This window comes from Lutra lutra, chromosome 10 (genome assembly GCF_902655055.1).
Source record: "Lutra lutra chromosome 10, mLutLut1.2, whole genome shotgun sequence".
Lineage (NCBI taxonomy): Eukaryota > Metazoa > Chordata > Mammalia > Carnivora > Mustelidae > Lutra > Lutra lutra.
This window is the reverse complement of record NC_062287.1, coordinates 54,659,835-54,681,129: the sequence shown is the minus strand read 5'-3', so window position 1 is coordinate 54,681,129 and position 21,295 is coordinate 54,659,835. Positions and strand designations below refer to the sequence as shown.

Genomic DNA, 21,295 nt, shown 5'->3' with positions numbered 1-21,295 from the left:
GTGAGGAGAGCGTGTTGAAAGCCAAGATATACTGAAAGCTAGGCCTCTTGCACCAAGCAGCCAAGTTATGAATGTAAAGGAAAAGATCTGGAAGGAAGTTAAAATTGCTGCTCCAGTGAATACACAATGATAAGAAAGCGGAACAGTCTTATTGCTGATGTGGAGAAAGTTTGAGAGGTCTGGATGAAAGATCAATCCAGCTGCAACTTTCCCTTAAAGCAAGGCCTAATCCAGAGCAAGGCCCTAACTCTCTTCAATTCTGTGAAGGGTGAGAGAGGGTGAGGAAGCTATAGAAGAGAAGTTGAGGCTAGCAGAGGTTGGTTCATGAGGTTTAAGGAAAGAAGTGTGTCTGTGAGGGTTAAGTGCAAGGTGAAGCAGCAGGTGCTGATGTAGAATCTGCAGCAAGTCATCCAGAAGGCCTGGTGAAGATGACTAATAAGGTGGCTACACTAAATAACAGATTTTCAATGTAGATGAAACAGCCTTCTTACTTGAAAGGGTGCCTTCTAGGACTTTCACAGCTAGAGAAGTCAATGCCTGGCTTCAAAGCTTCAGAAGGACAGGTTGACTCTCTTATCAGGGGCTAATGATGCTCATGACTAAATTGAGGCCAATGTCATTTACCATTCTGAAAATCTTAGGACCCTTAAAAGTTGTGCTAAATCTACTCTGCCTGTGCTCCATAAATGGGGCAAGAAAGCTTGAATGGCAGCACATCTGTTTACAACATGATTCCATGAATATTTTAAGCCCACTGTTGAGATATGGTCAGAAAAGGATTCCTTTCAAGATATTACTCCTTGTAGAAAATGCACCTGGTCACCCAAGAGTTCTGATAGAGATGTACAATGCAATTAAGGTTGTTTTTGTGCCTGCTGACACAGCATCCATTCTGTAGCCCGTATGGATCCAGGAGTCATTTGAACTTTCTAGTCTTACTATTTAAGAAGTACATTTTGTAAGGCTATAGCGGCTGTAGGTAGTGATTCCTCTGCTGAATCTGGGCAAAGTCAATTGAAAACCTTCCAGAAAGGATTCACCATTCTAGATGCCTTTAACAGCACTCATGATTCATGGGAGGAGGTCAAAATATCAATATTAAGAGGAGTTTGGAAGAAGCTGATTACAATCCTAATATAGATGACTGTGAGGGGTTCAAGACTTGAATGGAGGGAGTAACTATAGATGTGGTGAAAATAGCAAGAGAACTAGAATGAGAGGTGGAGTCTGAAGACGTGACTGAGTTGCTGCAACCTCATGATAAAACTTGAATGGATGAGCAGTTACTTCTCATAGAACAATGGAAGTGGCTTCTTGGGAGGGAATCTACTCCTGGTGAAGATTTTGTGATGAAGATAGTTGAAATGACAACAAAGGATTTAGAATATGACATAAACTTGGTTGATAAAGCAGTGGTAGGTTTGAGAGGATTGATTATATGTTTGAAAGAGGGTTTACTGTGGGTAAAATGCTGTCAGACAGCATTGCATGCTACAGAGAAATCATTCATGAAAGGAAGAGTCAGTCAATCAGTGCAACAAATTCGGTTGTTGTCTTATTTTAAGAAATTATCACAGCCGCCCCAGCCTTTAGCAGCCACCACCCCGATGAGTCAGTAGCCATCGACACTGGGCAGGACACTCCTCCAGCACAAAGATTATGAATAGCTAAAAGCTCACTTGATGGTTACATTTTTAAGCAATAAAGTATTATTTAATTGAGGTGTGTACATTGGTTTTTTTTTTTTAGACATGATGCGGTTGTACACTTAGTAGACTATGGTATAGTGTAAACATAACTTTTTTTTTTTTTAAGATTTTATTTATTTATTTGACAGAGCGAGATCACAAGTAGGCAGAGATGCAGACAGAGAGAGGGGGAAGCAGGTTCCCTGGTGAGCAGAGAGCCCAATGTGGGGCTCAATCCTAGGACCCTGGGATCATGACCTGAGCTAAAGGCAGAGGCTTTAACCCACTGAGCCACCCAGGCGCCTAGTGTAAACATAACTTTTATATGCACTGAGAAACCAAAAGATTCATTTGACTTGCTTTAGTTCGGTACTTGCTTTATTGTGGTGCTTTGGGACCAAACTTGCAATTATTTCTTAGGTATGCTTATACCATTATCACCCCCATTGTGTTAATTAGATGTCTTCCTGGTTTATTTAAGTCTGCAGTTTGATGTATTTTTGAAGTCTTTTGGTTTTTAAAAACAAAATGATTTCTAATCTAATTGAAATAACTGTAAGCAAATTAGAATCTTCATGCTTTCCTTTCCATCAACAGAATCCAACATGGCGGAGTCTCGATTTTGGAATAATGCCTGACCGTCTTGATACGTCTGTGTCTTGTTTTGTGGTGAAGATATGGGGTGGAAAGGAGAACATCTACCAGCTTTTGATTGAATGGAAAGTCTATTTGGATGGGCTGAAATACTTGGGTCAGCAGGTAATTTTTAGACTGTAGTTTTAAGTGTTTGTCTTCTCTAAGCCTACCTAACCTTTCTGTATATTGTTTAGATTCTACATTTCCTATTATAGAGAACCCTTATGATTATTTCTATACTTAATTATAGAAATTCTGAGTCATGGCCAAGTTCAAAAATAATTTTTAATTGAAGAAACTTATGAAGAAGTACCCTGAGCTGTTACTTTAAGAGGAATTTTTTTTTTTTTTTGTAGGAAAGAATATGCTTTCCCATAGCATTCTGCTTCTTCTGTTTTATTGCACTTGATCTTAGCCACAAGGCTGAGAAGCGATCTTCTCTTTTATTGGATCTAAAAATTAACTTGCAAATATGGAACATATTATTAAATACTTCTCTTATGACCAGTAGAGTTGAATGATTTTGGGAAGGTGAGGTACTATTTAGTTATTTATTTTTTTATTTTTAATTTTTTTTTTTGAGAGATATTACTGTTTATTAAACACAGGGCTGACAAATGCCTGGCTTGCATACTACTACCAAGTCCCTATGAGTGAGGTAGCTGTTGGATCATAGCATTCCTCTAGCTGAGCTTCGAAGTCACTCCATAATCCCTTTGGACACAGTGTTCTGGGATGCAGCTAGCAATGTATCAGAATTGCTGATATATGAAACCTATTTACCATCTCCAGACTAGGTTATTTTACTTAATATTTTATAGCAGCCTTGTGAAGGTTGGTATTAGTGCCCTTAATTTCTAAATGGGAAAATCGAACCACAGGGAGTTTAAGTAAATGCTCAAGATCACACTGCTAGGTGGAGGAAGATTGAAATTTAGGCCTGGCCGACTTAAAGATGCATGATTTGTGCTGTACGACACTGATCTATACATGTGGTCCTTGGTAACCTACCTTGGAATAAATGCTGTGTCTATTTGTGATACCTATTGGATACTGCTAAAGGTAACTCCAAAATGTTAGTCGTATCTGTGAATATCCTTGATGTTTCTTAATATTTATTCAATATAGATTTTCTGATTTCTTTCTTTTATTTATTTATTTATATTATTGTTTTGAGAGAGAGAGAAAAAGCATGCACATGATTGGGGTTGGGGAGAGAGAGAGAGAAAATCTTAAGCAGGCTCCATACTCAGTGCAGAGACTGACACAGGGCTCAATCTCGTGACCCTGAGAAAATGACCTGAGCTGAAATCAGAGTCGAATGCTTAACCAGCTGAGTCACCCAGGCGCCCCTGCTTTATTTCTTTTAAAGAAACAATTTAATTCCACATTTTTTTTTCAGATTAAAAAAAAACTCCTCTGCCCTCATTTTGCTTACCATATATTTATTTTGTGTCTTCCTATAGTGATCAGAATAATGCATGTAATAGATATTTTACTCCTCTGCCCTCATTTTGCTTATCATAGATTTTATTTTGTGTCTTCCTATAGTGATCAGAATAATGCATGTAATAGATATTTTATATAACTAAATTCTAACTGCTATGGATTCTTACTCTTTGTTATTTTTCTATTTTTCCTTCTGTTTTAGGACTGGTCTTAATGAAAATTTATAAAATCATGACTTCTGACTTAGGGCCTCTCTCTTCTCTTTCAGCATGAGACATTTATTGCCTTTAGGCTGGCCAGCCAGAGCCCTGCACCAAGATGTATACTTTTTCTGTCTTCCCACATAGCATAGTTGGCTCTCTGTGGATAGACAATGGTATTGAGCTCTTATCTTTTTTCTGAAAGTACTTAAATTTCATGGAGGATGGTGCTTCTTAACATTAGAGTTGTATGGCTGTAGTCTGGCAGGGGGTTTTTGGCCAAAGAAGATGGACTTCATGCTTTTCAACTCACATATTCCTTGGGTAGTGATCTTCTTGAAGTACTTAACTGTGTTTATGTCGAAGCTGCTCTAATTTCAGAGAGTCTGTTTTTGGGTGTCTTCTTACAAAGCTGGTTAGTGGGTATAACGGAGAACAGAGAAAGAGAAAACATGTTTTTTATGCCAGTTAGAAACTTATTGTAGAAAGGCAAAACTCACCTACAAAATAGATGCAATAAGTAACATACTACTAGAAAATCAGATAAAATAAAATTATACATTTTCAGAGGAAAACAAGACTAGGATGTATCAGGAGAACAGCCGGAATTACTTGGGTTCATTGATCGATCTTCTGCTTTCTACCAGGCATTATTCTTACTGTTAAGGTTCCAGAGATTGATAAGACAAGATCCTTAGACTTGGTAAGCTCATGATTGGTGAACACCTGCATGGACCTGCAGAGCACTGTTTTGATTGCTGTAGCTTTGTGATATAATTTGGGGGAGTATATGAAAGAGGTATTTAGACAAGTCGGGATGGAGTCAGGCAGGGCCGACTTTTGAATGAAACTTTGTTTACGGGTCAGGTTTGTTGAGGTATAATGTATATACAATGAAATTACCCTTTTAAGGTATACAGTTCAGTAGATTTGACAGATGTATAAATTCTATTAACCACCACAATGAATAATGCTGCTGTGAATATTAAAATATCCACCTTTATGTTGACATATGTTGTCATTTCTATTGAGTAAATACGTAGGAATGGAATTTCTGGGTCTAGTGGTAAGTGTTGAAATTTACAAGAAACTGCCAAGTTGTTTTCCATTCTGTTGGGTTTAATCATTCTGATGGGTTCGAAGTGGTATCTTGTTGTGACTTTTTTTGGTAAAGTTTTAATTGTAATTACCCAGTGTTCATCATGACAAGTGCACTCCTTAATCCCCATCACCTATTTCACCCATCCCCCACCTACCTCCCCTTTGGTAACCACCGATTTTTTTCTCTATAGTTAAAAGTCTGTTTTTTGGTTTGTCTCTGTCTTCTCCCCCCCGCCTTTTGCATTTGTTTCATTTCTTAAATTTTACGTAAGAGTGAAATCATATGGAACTTATCTTTTTCTGATTGATTTATTTCACTTAGCATTATCCTGTTGAGCTCCATCCATATCATTGCAAGTGATAAGATTTCATTCTTTTTTTTTTTTTAAAGATTTTTATTTATTTATTTGACAGAGATCACAAGTAGGCAGAGAGGCAGGCAGAGAGAGAGGAGGAAGCAGGCTCCCCCGCCGAGCAGAGAGCCCGATGCGGGGCTCGATCCCAGGACTCTGGGATCATGACCTGAGCCGAAGGCAGAGGGTTAACCCACTGAGCCACCCAGGCGCCCCGATTTCATTCTTTTTTATGGTCGAGTAATATTCACACACACACACACACACACTCATCTTTTTTATCCATTTGTCAATCGGTGGACATTTGGGTTGCTTCCATATCTTGGCTATTGTAAATAAAACTGCTCTAAACATAGGGGTGCATGTATCCCTTTGAATTAGCGTTTTTGTATTATTTGGGTAAATACTTAATAGTGCAATTGCTGGATCACAGGGCATTTCTCTTTTTAAATTTTTGAGGAAACTCCATACTGTTTTCTGCAGTGGCTGCACCAGTTTGCATTCCACCAACAATGCACAAGTGTTCTTTCTCTCCACATCTTCGCCAACACCTGTTGTTTCTTGTGTTCTTGATTTTAGCCATTCTGACAGTTGTGATATCTCACTGTAGTTTTGATTTGCATTTCCCTGGTGTTAAGTGATGATGAGTGTCTTTTCAGAGCATCTTTTCATGTGTCTGTTGGCCATCTGGATGTCTACTTTGGAGAAAAGTCTTTTCATGTCTTCTGCCCATTTTTAAAATTGGATTATTTGCTTTTTTGGGTATTGACTTTTATAAATTCTTTATATATTTTGGATACAAACCCTTTATTTGATGTCATTTGTAAATATCGTATCCTATTCAGGATAGCCTTTTAGATTTGTTGATTGTTTCTTTGGCTATGCAGAAGTTTTTTATTTTGATATAGTCCCAATAGTTTATTTTTGCTTTTGTTTCCCTTGTGTCAGGGGACCAATCTAAAAAACAGTTGGTGTCAGAGAAATTACTGCCTGTGCTCTTTTCTAAGATTTTTATGGTTTCAGGCCTCACATTTAGATCTTTAGTCCATTTTTAAAAAAAATTTATTTATTTGACAGGCAGAGATCACAAGTAGGCAGAGAGGCAGGCAGAGACAGAGAGAGGAGGAAGCAAGCTCTCTGCTGAGCAGAGAGCCCACTGTGGGGCTTGATCCCAGGACCCTGAGATCATGACCTGAGCCGAAGGCAGAGGCTTAACCCATTGAGCCACCCAGGCGCCCTCTTTAGTCCATTTTTAATTTATTTTTGTGTATGGTGTAAGAAAGTGGTCCAGTTTCATTCTTTTGCATGTGGCTGTCCAGTTTTCCCAACACCATTTGTTGAAGAGACTATCATTTTCTCATCGGATATTCTTTCTTGCTTTGCTGAAGATTAATCGACCGGATGAATATGGGTTTATTTCTAGATATTCTATTCTGTTCCATTGATCTCTGTGTCTGTTTTTGTGCCAGTACCATACTGTTTTGATTACTGCAGCTTTGCAGTATAACTTGAAGTCCAGGATTCACAGATTTTTTTCCTTTTTCAAGAATGCTTTAGTGATTCAGGTTCTTTTGTGGTTCCATATAAATTTTAGGATTCTTTGTTCTGTTTCTATGGAAAGTGCTATTGGTATTTTGACAGGGGTTGCTTTAAATATGTAGATTGCTTTGAGTAGTATAGACATTTTAACAATATTTGTTCTTCCAATCTATGAGCATGGAATTTGAAATTTCTTTCCATTTCTTTGTGTTATCTTCAATTTCTTTCATCAGTGTTTTATAGTTTTCAGAGTACAGATCTTTTACCTCTTTGGTTAGATTTATTCCTAGGTGTCTTATTATTTGGGGCATAATTGTAAATGGGATGGTTTTCTTTTCTTTTCTTTTTTTTTTTTTTTTTTACTTATTTTTTTTAAAAAAGATTTTATTGGGACGCCTGGGTGGCTCAGTTGGTTAAGCAGCTGCCTTCCGCTCAGGTCATGATCCCAGCGTCCTGGGATCAAGTCCCACATCGGGCTCCTTGTTCTGTGGGGAGCCTGCTTCTCCCTCTGCCTCTGCCTGCCACTCTGTCTGCCTGTGCTCGTTCTCTCTCTCTCTGACAAATAAATAAATAAAATCTTTAAAAAAAAATAAAATAAAAATAAAAAAGATTTTATTTATTTATTTCATAGGGAGAGAGGGAGAGAACAAGTCAGGGGGACAGGGGAGGTAGCGGCGGAGGAAGAGGGAGAAGCAGACTGCTGATGCGGAGCTTGATCCCAGGACTCCTGGATCATGACCTAAGCCAAAGGCAGATGGTTAACTGACTGAGCCACCCAGGTGCTCCTGGAATTGTTTTCTTAATTTCTTCTTCTGCTGCCTAACTATGGGTATATAGAATCTTCTGATTTTAATTTTAATTTATCTAGTGATGAAGTCATGTTGAGCAATAAAAAAATGCTTATTTGTCATCATTCTCTCTCTTGCCTTTTTTTTTTTTTTAAAGATTTTATTTATTTATTTGACAGAGAGAGATCACAAGCAGGCAGAGAGGCAGATAGAGAGAGAGGAGGAAGCAGGCTCCCCGCTGAGCAGAGAGCCCACTGTGGGGCTCGATCCCAGGACCCTGAGATCATGACCTGAGCCGAAGGCAGCGGCTTAACCTACTGAGCCACCCAGGCGCCCCACTCTCTTGCCCTTTTTTAAGTGAAATGTTTATTCAGGTCTTTTGCTCAGTTTTTATTTGGCTGTTTGAATTCTCATTATTGAGTTATAAAACTTCTATATGTATTGTGGATATGAGTTAGTTCTTTATGAGATAGTATTTTCTGAATATTTTCTGCTAGTCTGTGGCTTGTCCTTTTTTATTATTATTATTATTTTTTATTTGACATGCAGAGCACAAACAGGGAGAGTGGCAGGGAGAGGGAGAGGGAGAAGCAGGCTCCCCACTGAGCAGGGAGCCTGATGCAGGACTGGATTCCAGGACTCTATGATCATGACCTGAGCTGAAGGCAGACACTTGAGCAATGGAGCCACCAAGGCATCCTTTGTCCTTTCATTTCTTTAAGTGTCATTTAAATAGCAAGCTTATAAGTGTTAAAGTCCACTATATTGGTGTTTGCTTTTTATGTTTCATACTTTTCGTGTCTTATCTAAGACATATTTGCCTAATCCAGGGTCACAGAGATTTTCTCCTATGGGGTTTTTCCTCTAGAAGTTTTATACTATTAGGTTTTACGTTTATGTCTATGATCATTTTGGATTAAATTTTATTTAAAGTATATGGTTCTTTTTTTTTTGCAGATGGATGAACATTTTTTTTCTGTACTCTGTTATAAGAGCTATTATTTCTCCATTGAATTACCTTGCTATCTTTGTTGAAAATCGATAATTTAAAATAATTTTATGTGGGTCTGCTTCTGGACTCTCTTCTGTTTCATTGTTCTATAGGTCTGTCTTTATGTCAATATCACATTGTCTTGAATTCCATAGTTTTATACATCATGAATTCAGGTAATAAGAATCCTCCAACTTTGATCTTTTTTCAAATTGTTCTGGCTGTTTTAGATCTTTTGCCTTTACCTATACACTTTAGAATTAATTTGTCAATTCTATAAAAATCTGAGAAAATTTGGGGAGAATTGACATCTTGCTAGTATTGGATGTTTCAGTCTATGGACATCTCTCCATTTGGGAAAATCTTTGATTTCATTCATCAGCATTTTGTAGTTTTAAGTATATAGGTCTTGCACATATTTTGTTAGATTTGTACCTGTGATTCCATGTTTTTTATGCTAGTTTAAATGCTATTCATTTAAAGAATATGCCTATTTCCAGTTGTTGTTGCTAGTATATAGAAACATTTCTGTATTAAGCATGTATTCTGTGACCTTGCTAAACTCATTTATTAGATCTAGTAGTTTTTTTTGTAGATTCCTTTTGTAGATTGCTGTGTAGGCAATCATGTCTGTGAACACATGGTCTAATTTCTTCCTTTCTAATGAATGTGTTTTTTCTCTTTTCTTATCATTTCATTGGTAAGACCTCAGTACAGTGTTGACTAGAAGTGAATAAAGTGGGCATCCTTGTTTTGTTACTGCTGTTGTGTAAAAGTATTAAGTCTTTCATTATTAAGTATAATATTAGCTGTAAATTTTGTAGCACTTTGTCAGGGTGAGGAAATTTCCTTTCATAATGGATTACATTTGCCAATATTTTATTAAGGCTTCTTTCATCTATGTCCATGGGGGATATTGGTCTGTACTTTTCTTGCCTTGTTCTTGTCCAGTTTAGTATGAGAGTAATGCTGGTTTTATAAAATGGATTGGGAAACCTTAACTCTTCCATTCCTTCTGGAAGAATTTGTGTAAAGTTGGTATTACTATTCTGCAAATGTTTGGCAGAATTCTTCAGTGAACCCGTCTGGGTGTTAAGATTTCCCTGTGGGGAAATTTAAAAATATGACTTCTGTTACTTTATTAGATGTAGGGCTATTTAGCCTCTCTGTGCCTTCTTACGTGAGCTTTGATAGTTTGTCTTCCAAAGAATTTATCGGTTTCACCTAAGATTTCAAGTTTATTAGTATAAAGATTTCCACAATATTACTATATTCTTGTAATGTACATAGGCTATATAATGATCCTTTCCTCTTTCATTCTTGGTATATGTAATTTCTGTCTCCTCTCTTCTCTTGATCATTGCTTAGAGATTTATCCGTTTTCTTAGGCTTTCAAATAACTAGTGTTTGGTTTCTTTGATTATTGTTATTGCTTTCAGTTTCATTGATTTCTGATTTTATCCTTTAATTTTCTTCCTTTTGCTTGCTTTGGGTTTACTTTGCTCTTCTTTACTAGTTTCTTAAGGTAGGATTTTTGTTTTACCGTTTCGAGACTTTCTTTTCTAGATTAAGCATCTACTAAATTTTTCTCTAAGGCTTACTTTAACTGTGACTCACAAACTTTGATGTTGTGTTTTCATTTTCATTCAATTCAAAATATTTCCCTTTTATTTCTCCTTGATCCATAGGTTATTTAGAGATATGATGTTTAATTTTCAAACATTTGTGGATTTTCCAGGTATCTTTCTTTTGTGGATTTCTACTTGAATTCTGTTGAGTTTAGAGAAAATAGTTTGTATGATTTCAATATTTTCAGCCTTTCTGAGGTTTTTATTTTATGGCCTTAGAATATAAAGTCTCTTTTTTGGTAAATGTTTCTTAAACATGTGATGTGTATTCTGTTGTTGTTGAATCCAGATGTCATTTAGGTTAAATTGATTGATAGTCTTGAGTGAAATTTAGATGATATGTTGGATTTAGCCATAGGAGATGGGAGTAGGCACAGAAGTATGATATAACAGACATAATCTGATTCATTCCTTTTTACTTTAGGAAACTGGAGTCCAGAGTGATTGTAACTTACATATTATTATCTAAATTTAAACTGTCTTCTTGAAAATAGAAAATAATACTCATCTTTTTTTTCCTAGGACTTTATAATTTTTAAAGCACTCTTATAGACTAATTGGATTGTGTTTCCTTTGAGATCTGAGAATGTATAGTATGTCTCTGGATCCCTTATATTTCAGAAATAACCTTTCCATAGCAATCTCAAGAAGTGTTTGTAGATAATATATGTGAATGATCATGCCTGTTATCTCGGTATAATGATTTTGCGAGCCCTTTGACTAAAGCACTAAAGCAGGAAGCACTCAATTGATTACCTGGTCTTAGGATAAATGTTGTATTTTCTGCTGGCTTGTTAGGTTAGTCATCCTGTTTCTCAGCATTGAAGTAGGTCTTGCTGTAACTGTCATGCCTTAATCATAATAAAACTTAATTGAAATGAGAAAAACTGATAGCATGTTTTTCTTCTCTCTTAGATTCATGCCCGCAACCAAAATGAAATAATTTTTGGGCTGAATGATGGCTACTATGGTGCTCCATTTGAACATAAGGTAAGAGGATTTTCCTAATGCTGTGAGTTTTGTTTAGTGTAGCTGTGCCTTGACATACAGTGTAAAAAGCTCTGTGTAAACAGAATCTTGTTTTAAGTATCATTGTACATTTATTTAGTGTGGCTTAGGGTGATGCTTTTTAAAGGGAAGACTTGTTTTGTAACCCCGATTCATCTTTTCTAAATCCAGATTATTAATTTTCTTAACAGAAAATCTGGGCTTTTTGCTCTTATTCTATGTAATTCTTTGGAAAGTGAAAACAGAATGGTGAATTTTGATTAAGTGCAATACAGTTTTATTAAATGTTTCAGATACCTTTTACACTTTGAGTAAATTTAAGAAACTGTGAGTCAATTGGTGTTATAGTCAGTGCTATCTCTATATCTACAGGCAATTAGAGAAAGGAAAGGGAAGAGAATTTATATTTACCAAATACCTACTATCTGTGTTACTATGCCAGGTGGTTCATGTTCTTTATCCCACTAATACTAGCCACAAAACAATGAGGTGAGTTTTCTATGTTACTTGCTCTTAGTGATCACATTGGTTCATAATTCTTCATTGTGTGAAATGCTATTTCTGGAATGCTCCATTCATTGAGCAGCTAATTATTCAGTACCTGCCGTTTGTCAGCCATTGTGCCCTCTCCGTAAGTGCTAAAGGCACATTGGTGAGCAGATGGATGTTTTCCAGCAGGAGTGTGTGGAGGAGACAAGCGCTGGTGAGGTGACCTAACAGGTGAATACGTATAAACACAAATGGTGGTAATGCTATAAGCATGTAGGGAGTATCTTCTGTACACTCTAGGGACTGTCTTTTTGAGAACTAGACTTTTAAGGCTACAATCCAGAGGATGAGTGGAAATGAACCAAGTGCAGGGAGTGGGGGCTGAACGGGGACAGCGTTCTAGCAGAGGAGGTTGGCAAGTTGCAAGGCCATGAAGTGGAAAGACACATGGTGGGTTTTAGGGACTAAAGGAAGGTCAGAGTGATGAGGAAGAGTGATAACAGATGAAGGTGGACAGGAAGGCAGGGACCATATCATATAGAACTTTTTAAAGGATTTTGTCCTAAGAGCAGTGGATTTTTAGTGTTGAAGGATTTTTAGCATGACAGAGATATAATTTGATTTGTATTTTAACAATTTCACTCTGTCTGTAGTAAAGAATAATTGTAGAAGAGGTATGAATATATGTGGAAAGACAGAAAGGAGGATCATGTACTATATTAGGTAAGAGATGCTGATACTTTGAAACTGGATTATGGCCCAAAAGAGAGAAAGTGGATTTAGGAAAGTTTTAGGAGGTAAAAATCGTTGGGACCCGGTATCCTTCAAATTTAGAGTATAAGGAAAAAGACGGTGTGAAAAAAGGATGACTTTTGGGTTTCTGGCTTGGGTGGTGTAATGGGATAAATAAATATTCCAGGCACTAGGAGAACTGAGGGATGCTAAAAGAGGACCATGTTTCATGGAGGCAGATCGAGAGCTGATATTTGATCATATGGACTTTGAGATGCCTTTAAGATACCCATGTGCAGATGGAGTTCAGAGGGGAGAAAGTGGAGTAGAGATAGGAATGTGGGGCCAATGGCAAACAGTCACTGAAATAATGAGTTCAGGCTAGGAACAGGGTGTACAGTGAGGGAAAAAGGGGCTTACTAACCAAGTCTTGAGGCCTCCAACTTTTAAGGGCCAAGAAGAGGTGGAGGCATTGGAAAAGTTGACTGAGAAGGAGTGATGAGGGATGTATAGGGAAAAGATGGTGGAGTCTCACAGGCTCTCAGAAGCCAAAGAAGGAGATTTTTGTTTTGGTTTACTATTTGGCATATAAGTGGCGGGAGTGGGCAGATTAGATGAGGACTGAAAATTGCTCATTGGATTTGGCAAAAGGAAGGTATTCTAGGTGACTTCACCAAATTCAGTTCAAGCTCTGATAAGCTTTTAAAAAAAAATTTGTTTAAAGCCCTTATATTCTGGGTTCCTTAAGTTTATCAACACTGTGTATACCTTTGACATAAGAAATACCACTTTATAATTCTTTCTTCCTTTGTTGTATAGATCCTCTAATCTGTAAGCTTCTTAAGGACAGATTTTTATATATAATTTTGAATTCCCGGTACCTATCACAGTTCTTGAGGCATGGTATTTGCTTAGTAAAAATGTTTGATTTACTGAGAGAATTATGAGATGGCTACTGTTCTTGTTTGCAGTATCCCACGTATAGGGTTATCCATTCCAACCCTGTTGAGGGATTAAGTTCCTCTTGCAACTGGTAACTAGTACACTGTCTAGTACAATATCTGGTACATAGTAATAATATTAAAGTGAATATTTATTGAACGTGACTGTGTATCAGACACTTTTAAGAGCTTTATATCTGTTATTCTATTTAATCTCCATAAGAATTGTGTAGTCAGATACTATTAGTAGTTGAAGTTTTGGATAGCCAGTGACTAATACCCCTTTCTTCTCCCTCTGAGTTTGGAGCAAGTTTAGAAATAAGATAGGTGATAGATAAATGGAGATCAGAATGTTGGCTTTATTTCTAATAAAATTAATTGGCAAATGTGTTTTAAATTCTACAACTAAAGGAGCTGGTATATACTTCCTCCCAAATTGAATCTTCCCCAAAAAACAACAGGGACAAAGCCTAATCCTCCAAGCCAAAAGCAGAATTTATGTGTGGTGTAGGCAGGATGTTCTGACTGGGAGGGAACCTGGAAAGAACTGAGGCTATCGTGCTGTTTTGTCTCCCAAGCTCAGCTGTCAGGTATGTCCTCTGCCTGTCCTGGAAAGGAAAAGAAGGATGCAGAGAAACTGGAAGTGTTCTTTTTAGGACCTGGGATATGGAGTGGGACTTCTCTCTCTCTTTTTTTTTTTAAGATTTTAGTTATTTACTTGGCAGAGAAAGAGAGTGTAAGCAGGGGGAGCAGCAGGTACAGGGAGGGGGAGAAGCAGGCTCCCTGCTGAGCAGGGAATTGGGCTCTAGGAGTAGGATATCTTTTGCCTGTGTGGAAACATGAGTGCAGAGTGTTCCTAGTAATAATAATAATAGCAGCTAATGTCCAGTGAGCTGGTAATAATGCTAGGTGCTGTTCTAAGTGCTTTACATAATTTAACTCATTTAAACCTCACAATTGTCTTTTTACAGAAGAGGAAGCCTGCACATAGAAGTTAAGTGACTTTCTTAAGATTACAGAGCTACTAATTAGCAGAGCTGGGATTCAAGACCAAATGGTCAATAAAAGTTTATTGAATATATATTATTGTAATAAGTGGTATATATTATTCTATAGTCCTTCAGTTAATGAACTTTACAAATTTAGATGCCAGCCTTATCTTGCCCCTGTACCAACTTTCAGGTGAACATCTGATATATAGTTTGAACCTTAAAAAGCATTAGTTTTCCTTTTTAAAGAAAGCCATAAACAGTTTTTCCAGTCAAGATGTCCTTGTAAGTGCACACTTTGAGACCCTCAACTGCACCAAACAAAAGGCAGTGATAGGTTTAAAAAGAAACCCCAAAACCCAAAGAACAAAAACAAGACAAAACAAAAAACCCCTAGTGATTGGTGACATCAGAGAAATTTCAAGAGACATACTTGCTAAAACAAACTAAAAGCAAGAAAATAAACCCATCTGGAAGAGAAATAGTAGGCAGAAGCCGAGTCCTTGAAAGATGCGCTCCTCTGGGCAAAATGAACAGAAAATGAGTGCAAAGCTGAGGTTGGTAGGACTCTCCCAATTATAGAAGGAGGCTGAAAAAAAGACATACAAACTGCAGATCTTTAATGTTAATTTTAAAAGGAGAAATCTTAAAAAAAAAAAAAAAGAAGTCTTAAAAGTGAGCAGAGAGAAAGGAAGTATTACCTACAAATTAGACTGACAACAGACTTTGCAACAGTAACAGTTGATGCCAGTAGAAATGATCCTCAGAGTGCTATTACCTGTTAAATGTATAACTGTATTTCTAGTCAGCCTTCAGTCAAGAGCATGGATGAAAGAGGAACAACTTTAAAGACACACAGATTGAGAATTTACTTCCCACAGACCCTTTATCTATACTGAATTGGAGGCAGAGAAGTGATCCCAAAGGGAAGATGTAGGAAGTAACAGCACGTTACAAGCAAGACACATGAAAATGGTTACGTTAGTGAATGCAATTAACTACTGACAGCAAACTAACATACAAAAAGAAACTTAATATGTAACAAGTTATATGTTTTTATGTAAAAACAAACTAGACTATAGTTATTCAAAGTATAGTTTATGGACCAGAGCTAGTCTAAGAACTGTCCTTCACTAGGGACGCCTGGGTGGCTCAGTCGGTTAAGCCTCTGCTTTCGGCTCAGGTCATGATCCCAGGGTCCTGGGATCAAGTCCTGCATCGGGCTCCTTGTCCAGCAGGGAGCCTGCTTCTCTCTCTTTCTCTGCCTGCCACTCTGCCTGCTTGTGCTCTCTGTCTGAGAAATAAATAAATAAAAATCTTAAAAGAAAGGGAAAAAAAAAAAAAGAACTGTCACTAGTCTGTGGTGAGCCAAGTATAAAAAGTGAGAGTAAATGTTTCAAAACGTTTATAGCAATTTGACATTATTTTGCCTTTTTATTGTATTTTACAAAATTACCAGTTCACAGTGGATTGAAGGAAAAGCACCTGGTCATTGGCTGCAGAGCTTTTTAGAAGCACTGCTCTAGACAGCAATAATGAGGGGAGGGAGGGTGTGTAAAGAGTTAAGACTCAATGAGGTTACTGATCTGTCTGGGAGGAAGATAGTAAACAACTACAGAATTTGTTAGAAAAATTTGTGGTCGGGGTGCATGTTAAAAATGTGGAAGTAGGGGCGCCTGGGTGGCTCAGGGGTTAAAGCCTCTGCCTTCGACTCAGTTCATGGTCTCAGGGTCCTGGGATCAAGCCCTGCATCGCATCGGGCTCTCTGCTCGGCAGGGAGCCTGCTTCCTCCCTCTCTCTCTGCCTGCCTCTCTGCCTACTTGTGATCTCTGTCTGTCAAATAAAAAAAAAATGTGGAAGTATCTAGAGTATGTTAAAAACCAGAGAATATATATTTTTAAGTAGCAGAGGAAAAAAGGGACTATAAAGAGTAGAAAACTTTGTTGACTAGTAGGAGGGAGGAAAGAAAACAAATGGTAAACTAAAACATGTAGTCGAGTTGGCAGAAATAAGTCCAAATATATTTGTAATGACAGTAATTGCAGACATGTCTGTGTTGGACATATTTCATAAAGGATTTTATAAAATGCTAAACTAATAAGGCTTTGAGAACAGGATTGTATTTTAAGAACGTATGTACACTAAGAAGACTTAAACTTGTGGGGTGAAAAGGAAGTACATTTTAAAGCAACTTTATAAAAAGAGTGACTAGAATTTTTGTTGACCAGTTCTCAAGCATTCTTGTTGTTTTACATTAATCGTGACCTGAAACACTGTTACTATTACTTTTGATGATTATGTTGCTGTCAATCTTCCCTCTGTCCATATTACTTAAAGTGCGTTCAGCCTTTATGGGTCTAAAAGCTGAAATTACTTATTTGCTCAGAACTCTTGCTTCTTTGTTTGTTCTTCTGCTTCTCGAAAAGGCTTTACTCATTTCTTTCGAGTTTTTAGGAGCCTGGTCACTCTCTCAACTACATAGGACAATGGACAAGTAGTTCAGTCTCACTCCTAGGAGTTTGTTTGGAAACTACTTAACACATTAGGAAATCTTTGACTAAAATATGCTGTGCGTTTGAATCTGTTGTTCAGCAACCTCTGCTGACATTATTAGGGAGTGATATGTTCTTGTTAATTTTATGTAGTAAGATTGCATTTCTTTGGCATATGAAACATGGAACTCCTTAGCTATTCAACAGCAATGTGGATGAAGATATGATTGAGTAAATGATGAAAATCTTCTGTCTGTATTTGCAAAAGTCATTTTTTTCCATCAATAAATATCAAATATTCTGTGCCCATTATTAAACTAAGTATTTTGGGGTACAAAAGTATTAGATGCAGAGTCACAAATATTTATTTCCTTTAGGTGAGATAAAACACCATATGTTCTAGAAGAGCTCTGGTTTACAAATGGATTTAGTTTGAAAAATTGTTTCTGAAAATGTTAGTTATTTGGGTCTTGCAGATAACACAGGTGAATTATATGAATTATACCAGAACTTTAAATAATCTAAAGAGGAAGAGGTGCTCTTTTTAACTTTTGGAGACGGTGGAGAACCAGAGAGGAACTCTGTTGTGGCTTGAAGTTGGAGGGGATGGAGGTTGGTGAATAAAGCTAGGTGGCTGGGAGGGATGTTTTCTGGGTGGATTGAGCTTCTAGAATGGCATTTGGGGAGCATGAGAAGTAAGAGGTTATTGGACCAGCTCCTTATCCAGTAAGCTGGAAACCTTTCAGATCGCAGTTTAGGAGTTTTGCCTTTTGTATAGATATGCAAGGCTATCTTTGCTTAAATTGGCTTTTGTCAGCTACTTTTTTTTTTTTGCTACTCTTGTTTTTGGGAGGATGCTGACAGCTTACCTGGGTGAGTGTATACTCCTAGTAGATAGAAATACAGATTGTGGAGGCAGATTGATGTGAGTTTAATTCCAGGCACTTCTGCAACTTACCTCTGAGAGAGATCTTGGTCAAATTAAGTCATCTCTGAGTTTTTCTCTTATATGTAGAACAGTTTCTACCTCATCCTTGGAGAATGAAAAGTGATAATGTACAGTATAAGCCTGGCACATGAGCAGAGTTCAATAATAAATGGAAACTACTCACTGGGATCTAAACCCTATGATAAAAGAGATTACCTCTCTAATTCTATTGCATTGACATCGTGTCGCTTGCAGCAGTACCTGGCATATAGTATAGCACGTGCTCAAAAGAAGCTTGTTAATGAATGTAGGTGAATGCATGCTATATTTGGGACTATCATAGCAATAATTGAGAATAAAAATCTCGAGGGATTGGTATTATTTCTCTCTTCTACCCACTTTAACCCTATTATTTTTAAAGATTTTATTTATTTATTCATTTGCAAGAGAGTAAGTGAGAGCATGAGTGGGATGGGGAGGGGCAGAGGAAGGGAGAGAAGCAGACTCCCCACTGAGCAGGGAGCCTGACGTGGAGGCTCCATCTAGCACCCTGGATAATGGCCTGAGCTGAAGGCAGACCCTTATCAATTGAGCCACCCGGGTACCCCTCTGGAGTTTTATTTTTATGTAACTCATACTGCCATAATAACTACTATGTTTTTGACAAAGTACAAAAAGCATCAGCTTGGTAAGAATTTTTTTCTCAGACTAAAAGTTATAGCAGCAGTATCTTCAGAATCCAGTAGATGGCAGTGCATTCTCACTCTAATGAAAAAAAAAGAGCAGGAGTAGAATCTAGTAAAAAGGATCAAATCTTTTTGGAATGAAATTCTCAGGAGATTGAAATAGCAATTTGGTGATTAATTTCACAAATACAGTCACACAACTTGACCATGTCAAGTGCATAGTCAAGCCTAGATTAAAGATTTAGGGACAATAGCAAGTTTCAGAGTCTGTTTTGAGAACTTGTACAAATGAAAATTCCTTATTTTATATTTTTCAAGGCATGATATTTTTGAAAAGTAGAAAATCTGATTTCTAATCCCAGTCAAGATATTTCCATTTAGTTACTTTATAGAACTGAGAAATTAAAAAGATGGCTATTTCCTCTTACTAATCAAATTAATGGACATAAAACTTGTTTCCAAAGCACATCCTACACAGTACTCAAAGCTGGATGTTCAGCGGTAGGGATTAAATGTCCCAAGGGGCCTATGTTTTAACAATAGGGAAAGGGATATGGTATAATATCCAGGTCTTTCTGTACATCATTAAGCAAAAATTGGAAAATCATAAAAATAGACCATTCCTCTACATACTCTATTCAGCTCTCCTTATGCCTCTTCCCACTCCATTATAAAATATAAAGACAATAAATCTTCAGGGGCTGTTTCTAATAGCTGCCTGCTTTGTCATAAAACATTTAGGTATCTGAGCTCTGTCTAAATCTAGGGTAAAACTTTGTTTCTGAATGATTTGAGCTGGTACGATAGCCTAGTAACTGTTACTTATACCAGGTAGGGACTGAGCATTTGAAAGCTACCCTTGCCAGTTTTCACTTACTGAGTACCTACTCTTTGTTAGATACTATACTAGCTGTTTTACGTGGCTTTATTTAATCTCGTGTAACAACTCCACGAGGTAGTTATTATCCTCATTTTATAGGTAAAGTACCCTAGAAGAAAACCTGAAACTACTAACCCAAGATTATATAGCTGGGGAGTAGCAGAATCATGACTTAAAAGCAGGTCTCCTTTATTCAAAGGTGTTTTCTTTTAAACACTATGCTACATGCCATCTCTACATTTCTTCCCACTTCATATATCCTGTTCAAAGTACCAGGTCTCTGTGTTTACATTTAACCAGAGATCTCCACTGTGTGCATTGTGAGAATCCAGTGAGAAGGTACGTGGGAAAGGGCTTTGAATGGTATGAAGTGCGTTATTGTACAGAGTGTGTGTATTTATTATTGTAGAGTGGGCATGCAATGCCCGTGAGGCCATCAACCCACTGAAGTCTATAAAAGTTCCATGTATTAGTCACTGTATTTGGCTTCTCTTGAGTCTTTTTTTCTCTTTTCCCCCCTTTTCTCTTGGATCAAATTAACTTCTGACAGATGTTTGGAAAATCATCTTATCCTGTAATTCATATTTATAAATCCTGCTGCTGCAGTGTGGTCCCCATTCTCCCTCTTCGTTGCAGCCAGAAAATAATCTGGGAAAATGCCACGTTTCCTGTTACGAATTTGGAGGATCTTGTCTTCTTAGCACAATTTTTTGAGCTTTTCTAAATCTTAATACTGGAAAATTCAAAGCCAGGCAGGGTTCTTTGTATAGATTTTTTAGATTCTTGAAAAGTAAACAGAAACAGAGCTCCAGACTTAACCCTCACTAGAGGATTCAGAGTTTAAGATTTTGAAAACTTGTTTTTACTCTTCTTTCTTGGATCTGTGGTGAGGGCATGCTTGGCCTTTGTGTCCCCCCACCCCAGCCCATAGTTGGTTTTGGTTTAAATTGTTCTTCCAAGCTGGGAGTCCTTTCTTCTCTCTCTCCCTCTCTCTCTCCCCGCCCCGTTCACTAATGCTCGTTAGTGTGATGCCAGTCCTGCCTTCTCTTCGCCTCTCACACGTATAGGAATTTGTGTGCGTGCCTTCTCTCCTCTTGGGCATAAGCTCCTTTCCACTGAAGTTGTGTCTTAATTCTGTGAGTGTCAAGATTTAGCATAGACTTTGCTTAGTTCATATTTTTCCATGAGTGAACTCAGTCTGTTAGGATCACACGGTTCCTGCCTCTACTCTGAAAGATACTTTCAGGTTACGTGACAGACCCAGCTTCGGTCCTCTTGTCAGGGAGTAGCACTGATGGCATTTAAGTCCACTTCATACTTGCACCGTGAGACTCTGATTGTAATGCTTTCTTGAGGGTCATTTAAAACACTAAAATATGAACAAGGATTTCTTTACCCGATTGAACTTAAAAGAAGTTGATTTTGGTTTCAGGATCTGTATACTTTTGCTTAACAGAACTATTCTTCTCACTATGCTTCTCACTATTTTGAGGGAGAGGAGAACTTCCTCTGTGGTCTCAAACCTTACACCAAATCTGGGAGAATACATATATTCAGTTCTGCTTCAGTGTCTCAGAAGAGGTCTTGCCTTTCCTCCTGAAAAGCCTAGCTTCTGGGCTTCCTCAGAGGCAACAGGTACCCGAGATTTGAAGGTACTTGACAGAGATTCTTGACTTTTTTTTTCAGTTAAACTTGGCTGGCAACTAAAAGTGTGTTAAGGTCCAGATGAACATATACACATAGGAACACAGGCTGTCTATTGATTCATCAGGTAGCT

The 21,295-nt window shown here is 37.5% G+C and overlaps 1 protein-coding gene across 2 annotated transcripts in view; it reads left to right on the top strand.

Moving 5' to 3' along the window:
- UVRAG (UV radiation resistance associated) overlaps positions 1–21,295 on the top strand; it is a 307,325-nt gene that overhangs the window by 53,606 nt on the left and 232,424 nt on the right. For both annotated transcript variants that reach the window (XR_007120854.1, XM_047690725.1), the window contains exons 4-5: positions 2,286–2,447; positions 11,289–11,363. Coding sequence is in view for 1 of the 2 variants with exons in the window: in XM_047690725.1 (XP_047546681.1) it covers positions 2,286–2,447; positions 11,289–11,363 (237 nt within the window). In the remaining variant the exon portion in view is untranslated. The remainder of the gene's footprint in view (positions 1–2,285; positions 2,448–11,288; positions 11,364–21,295) is intronic.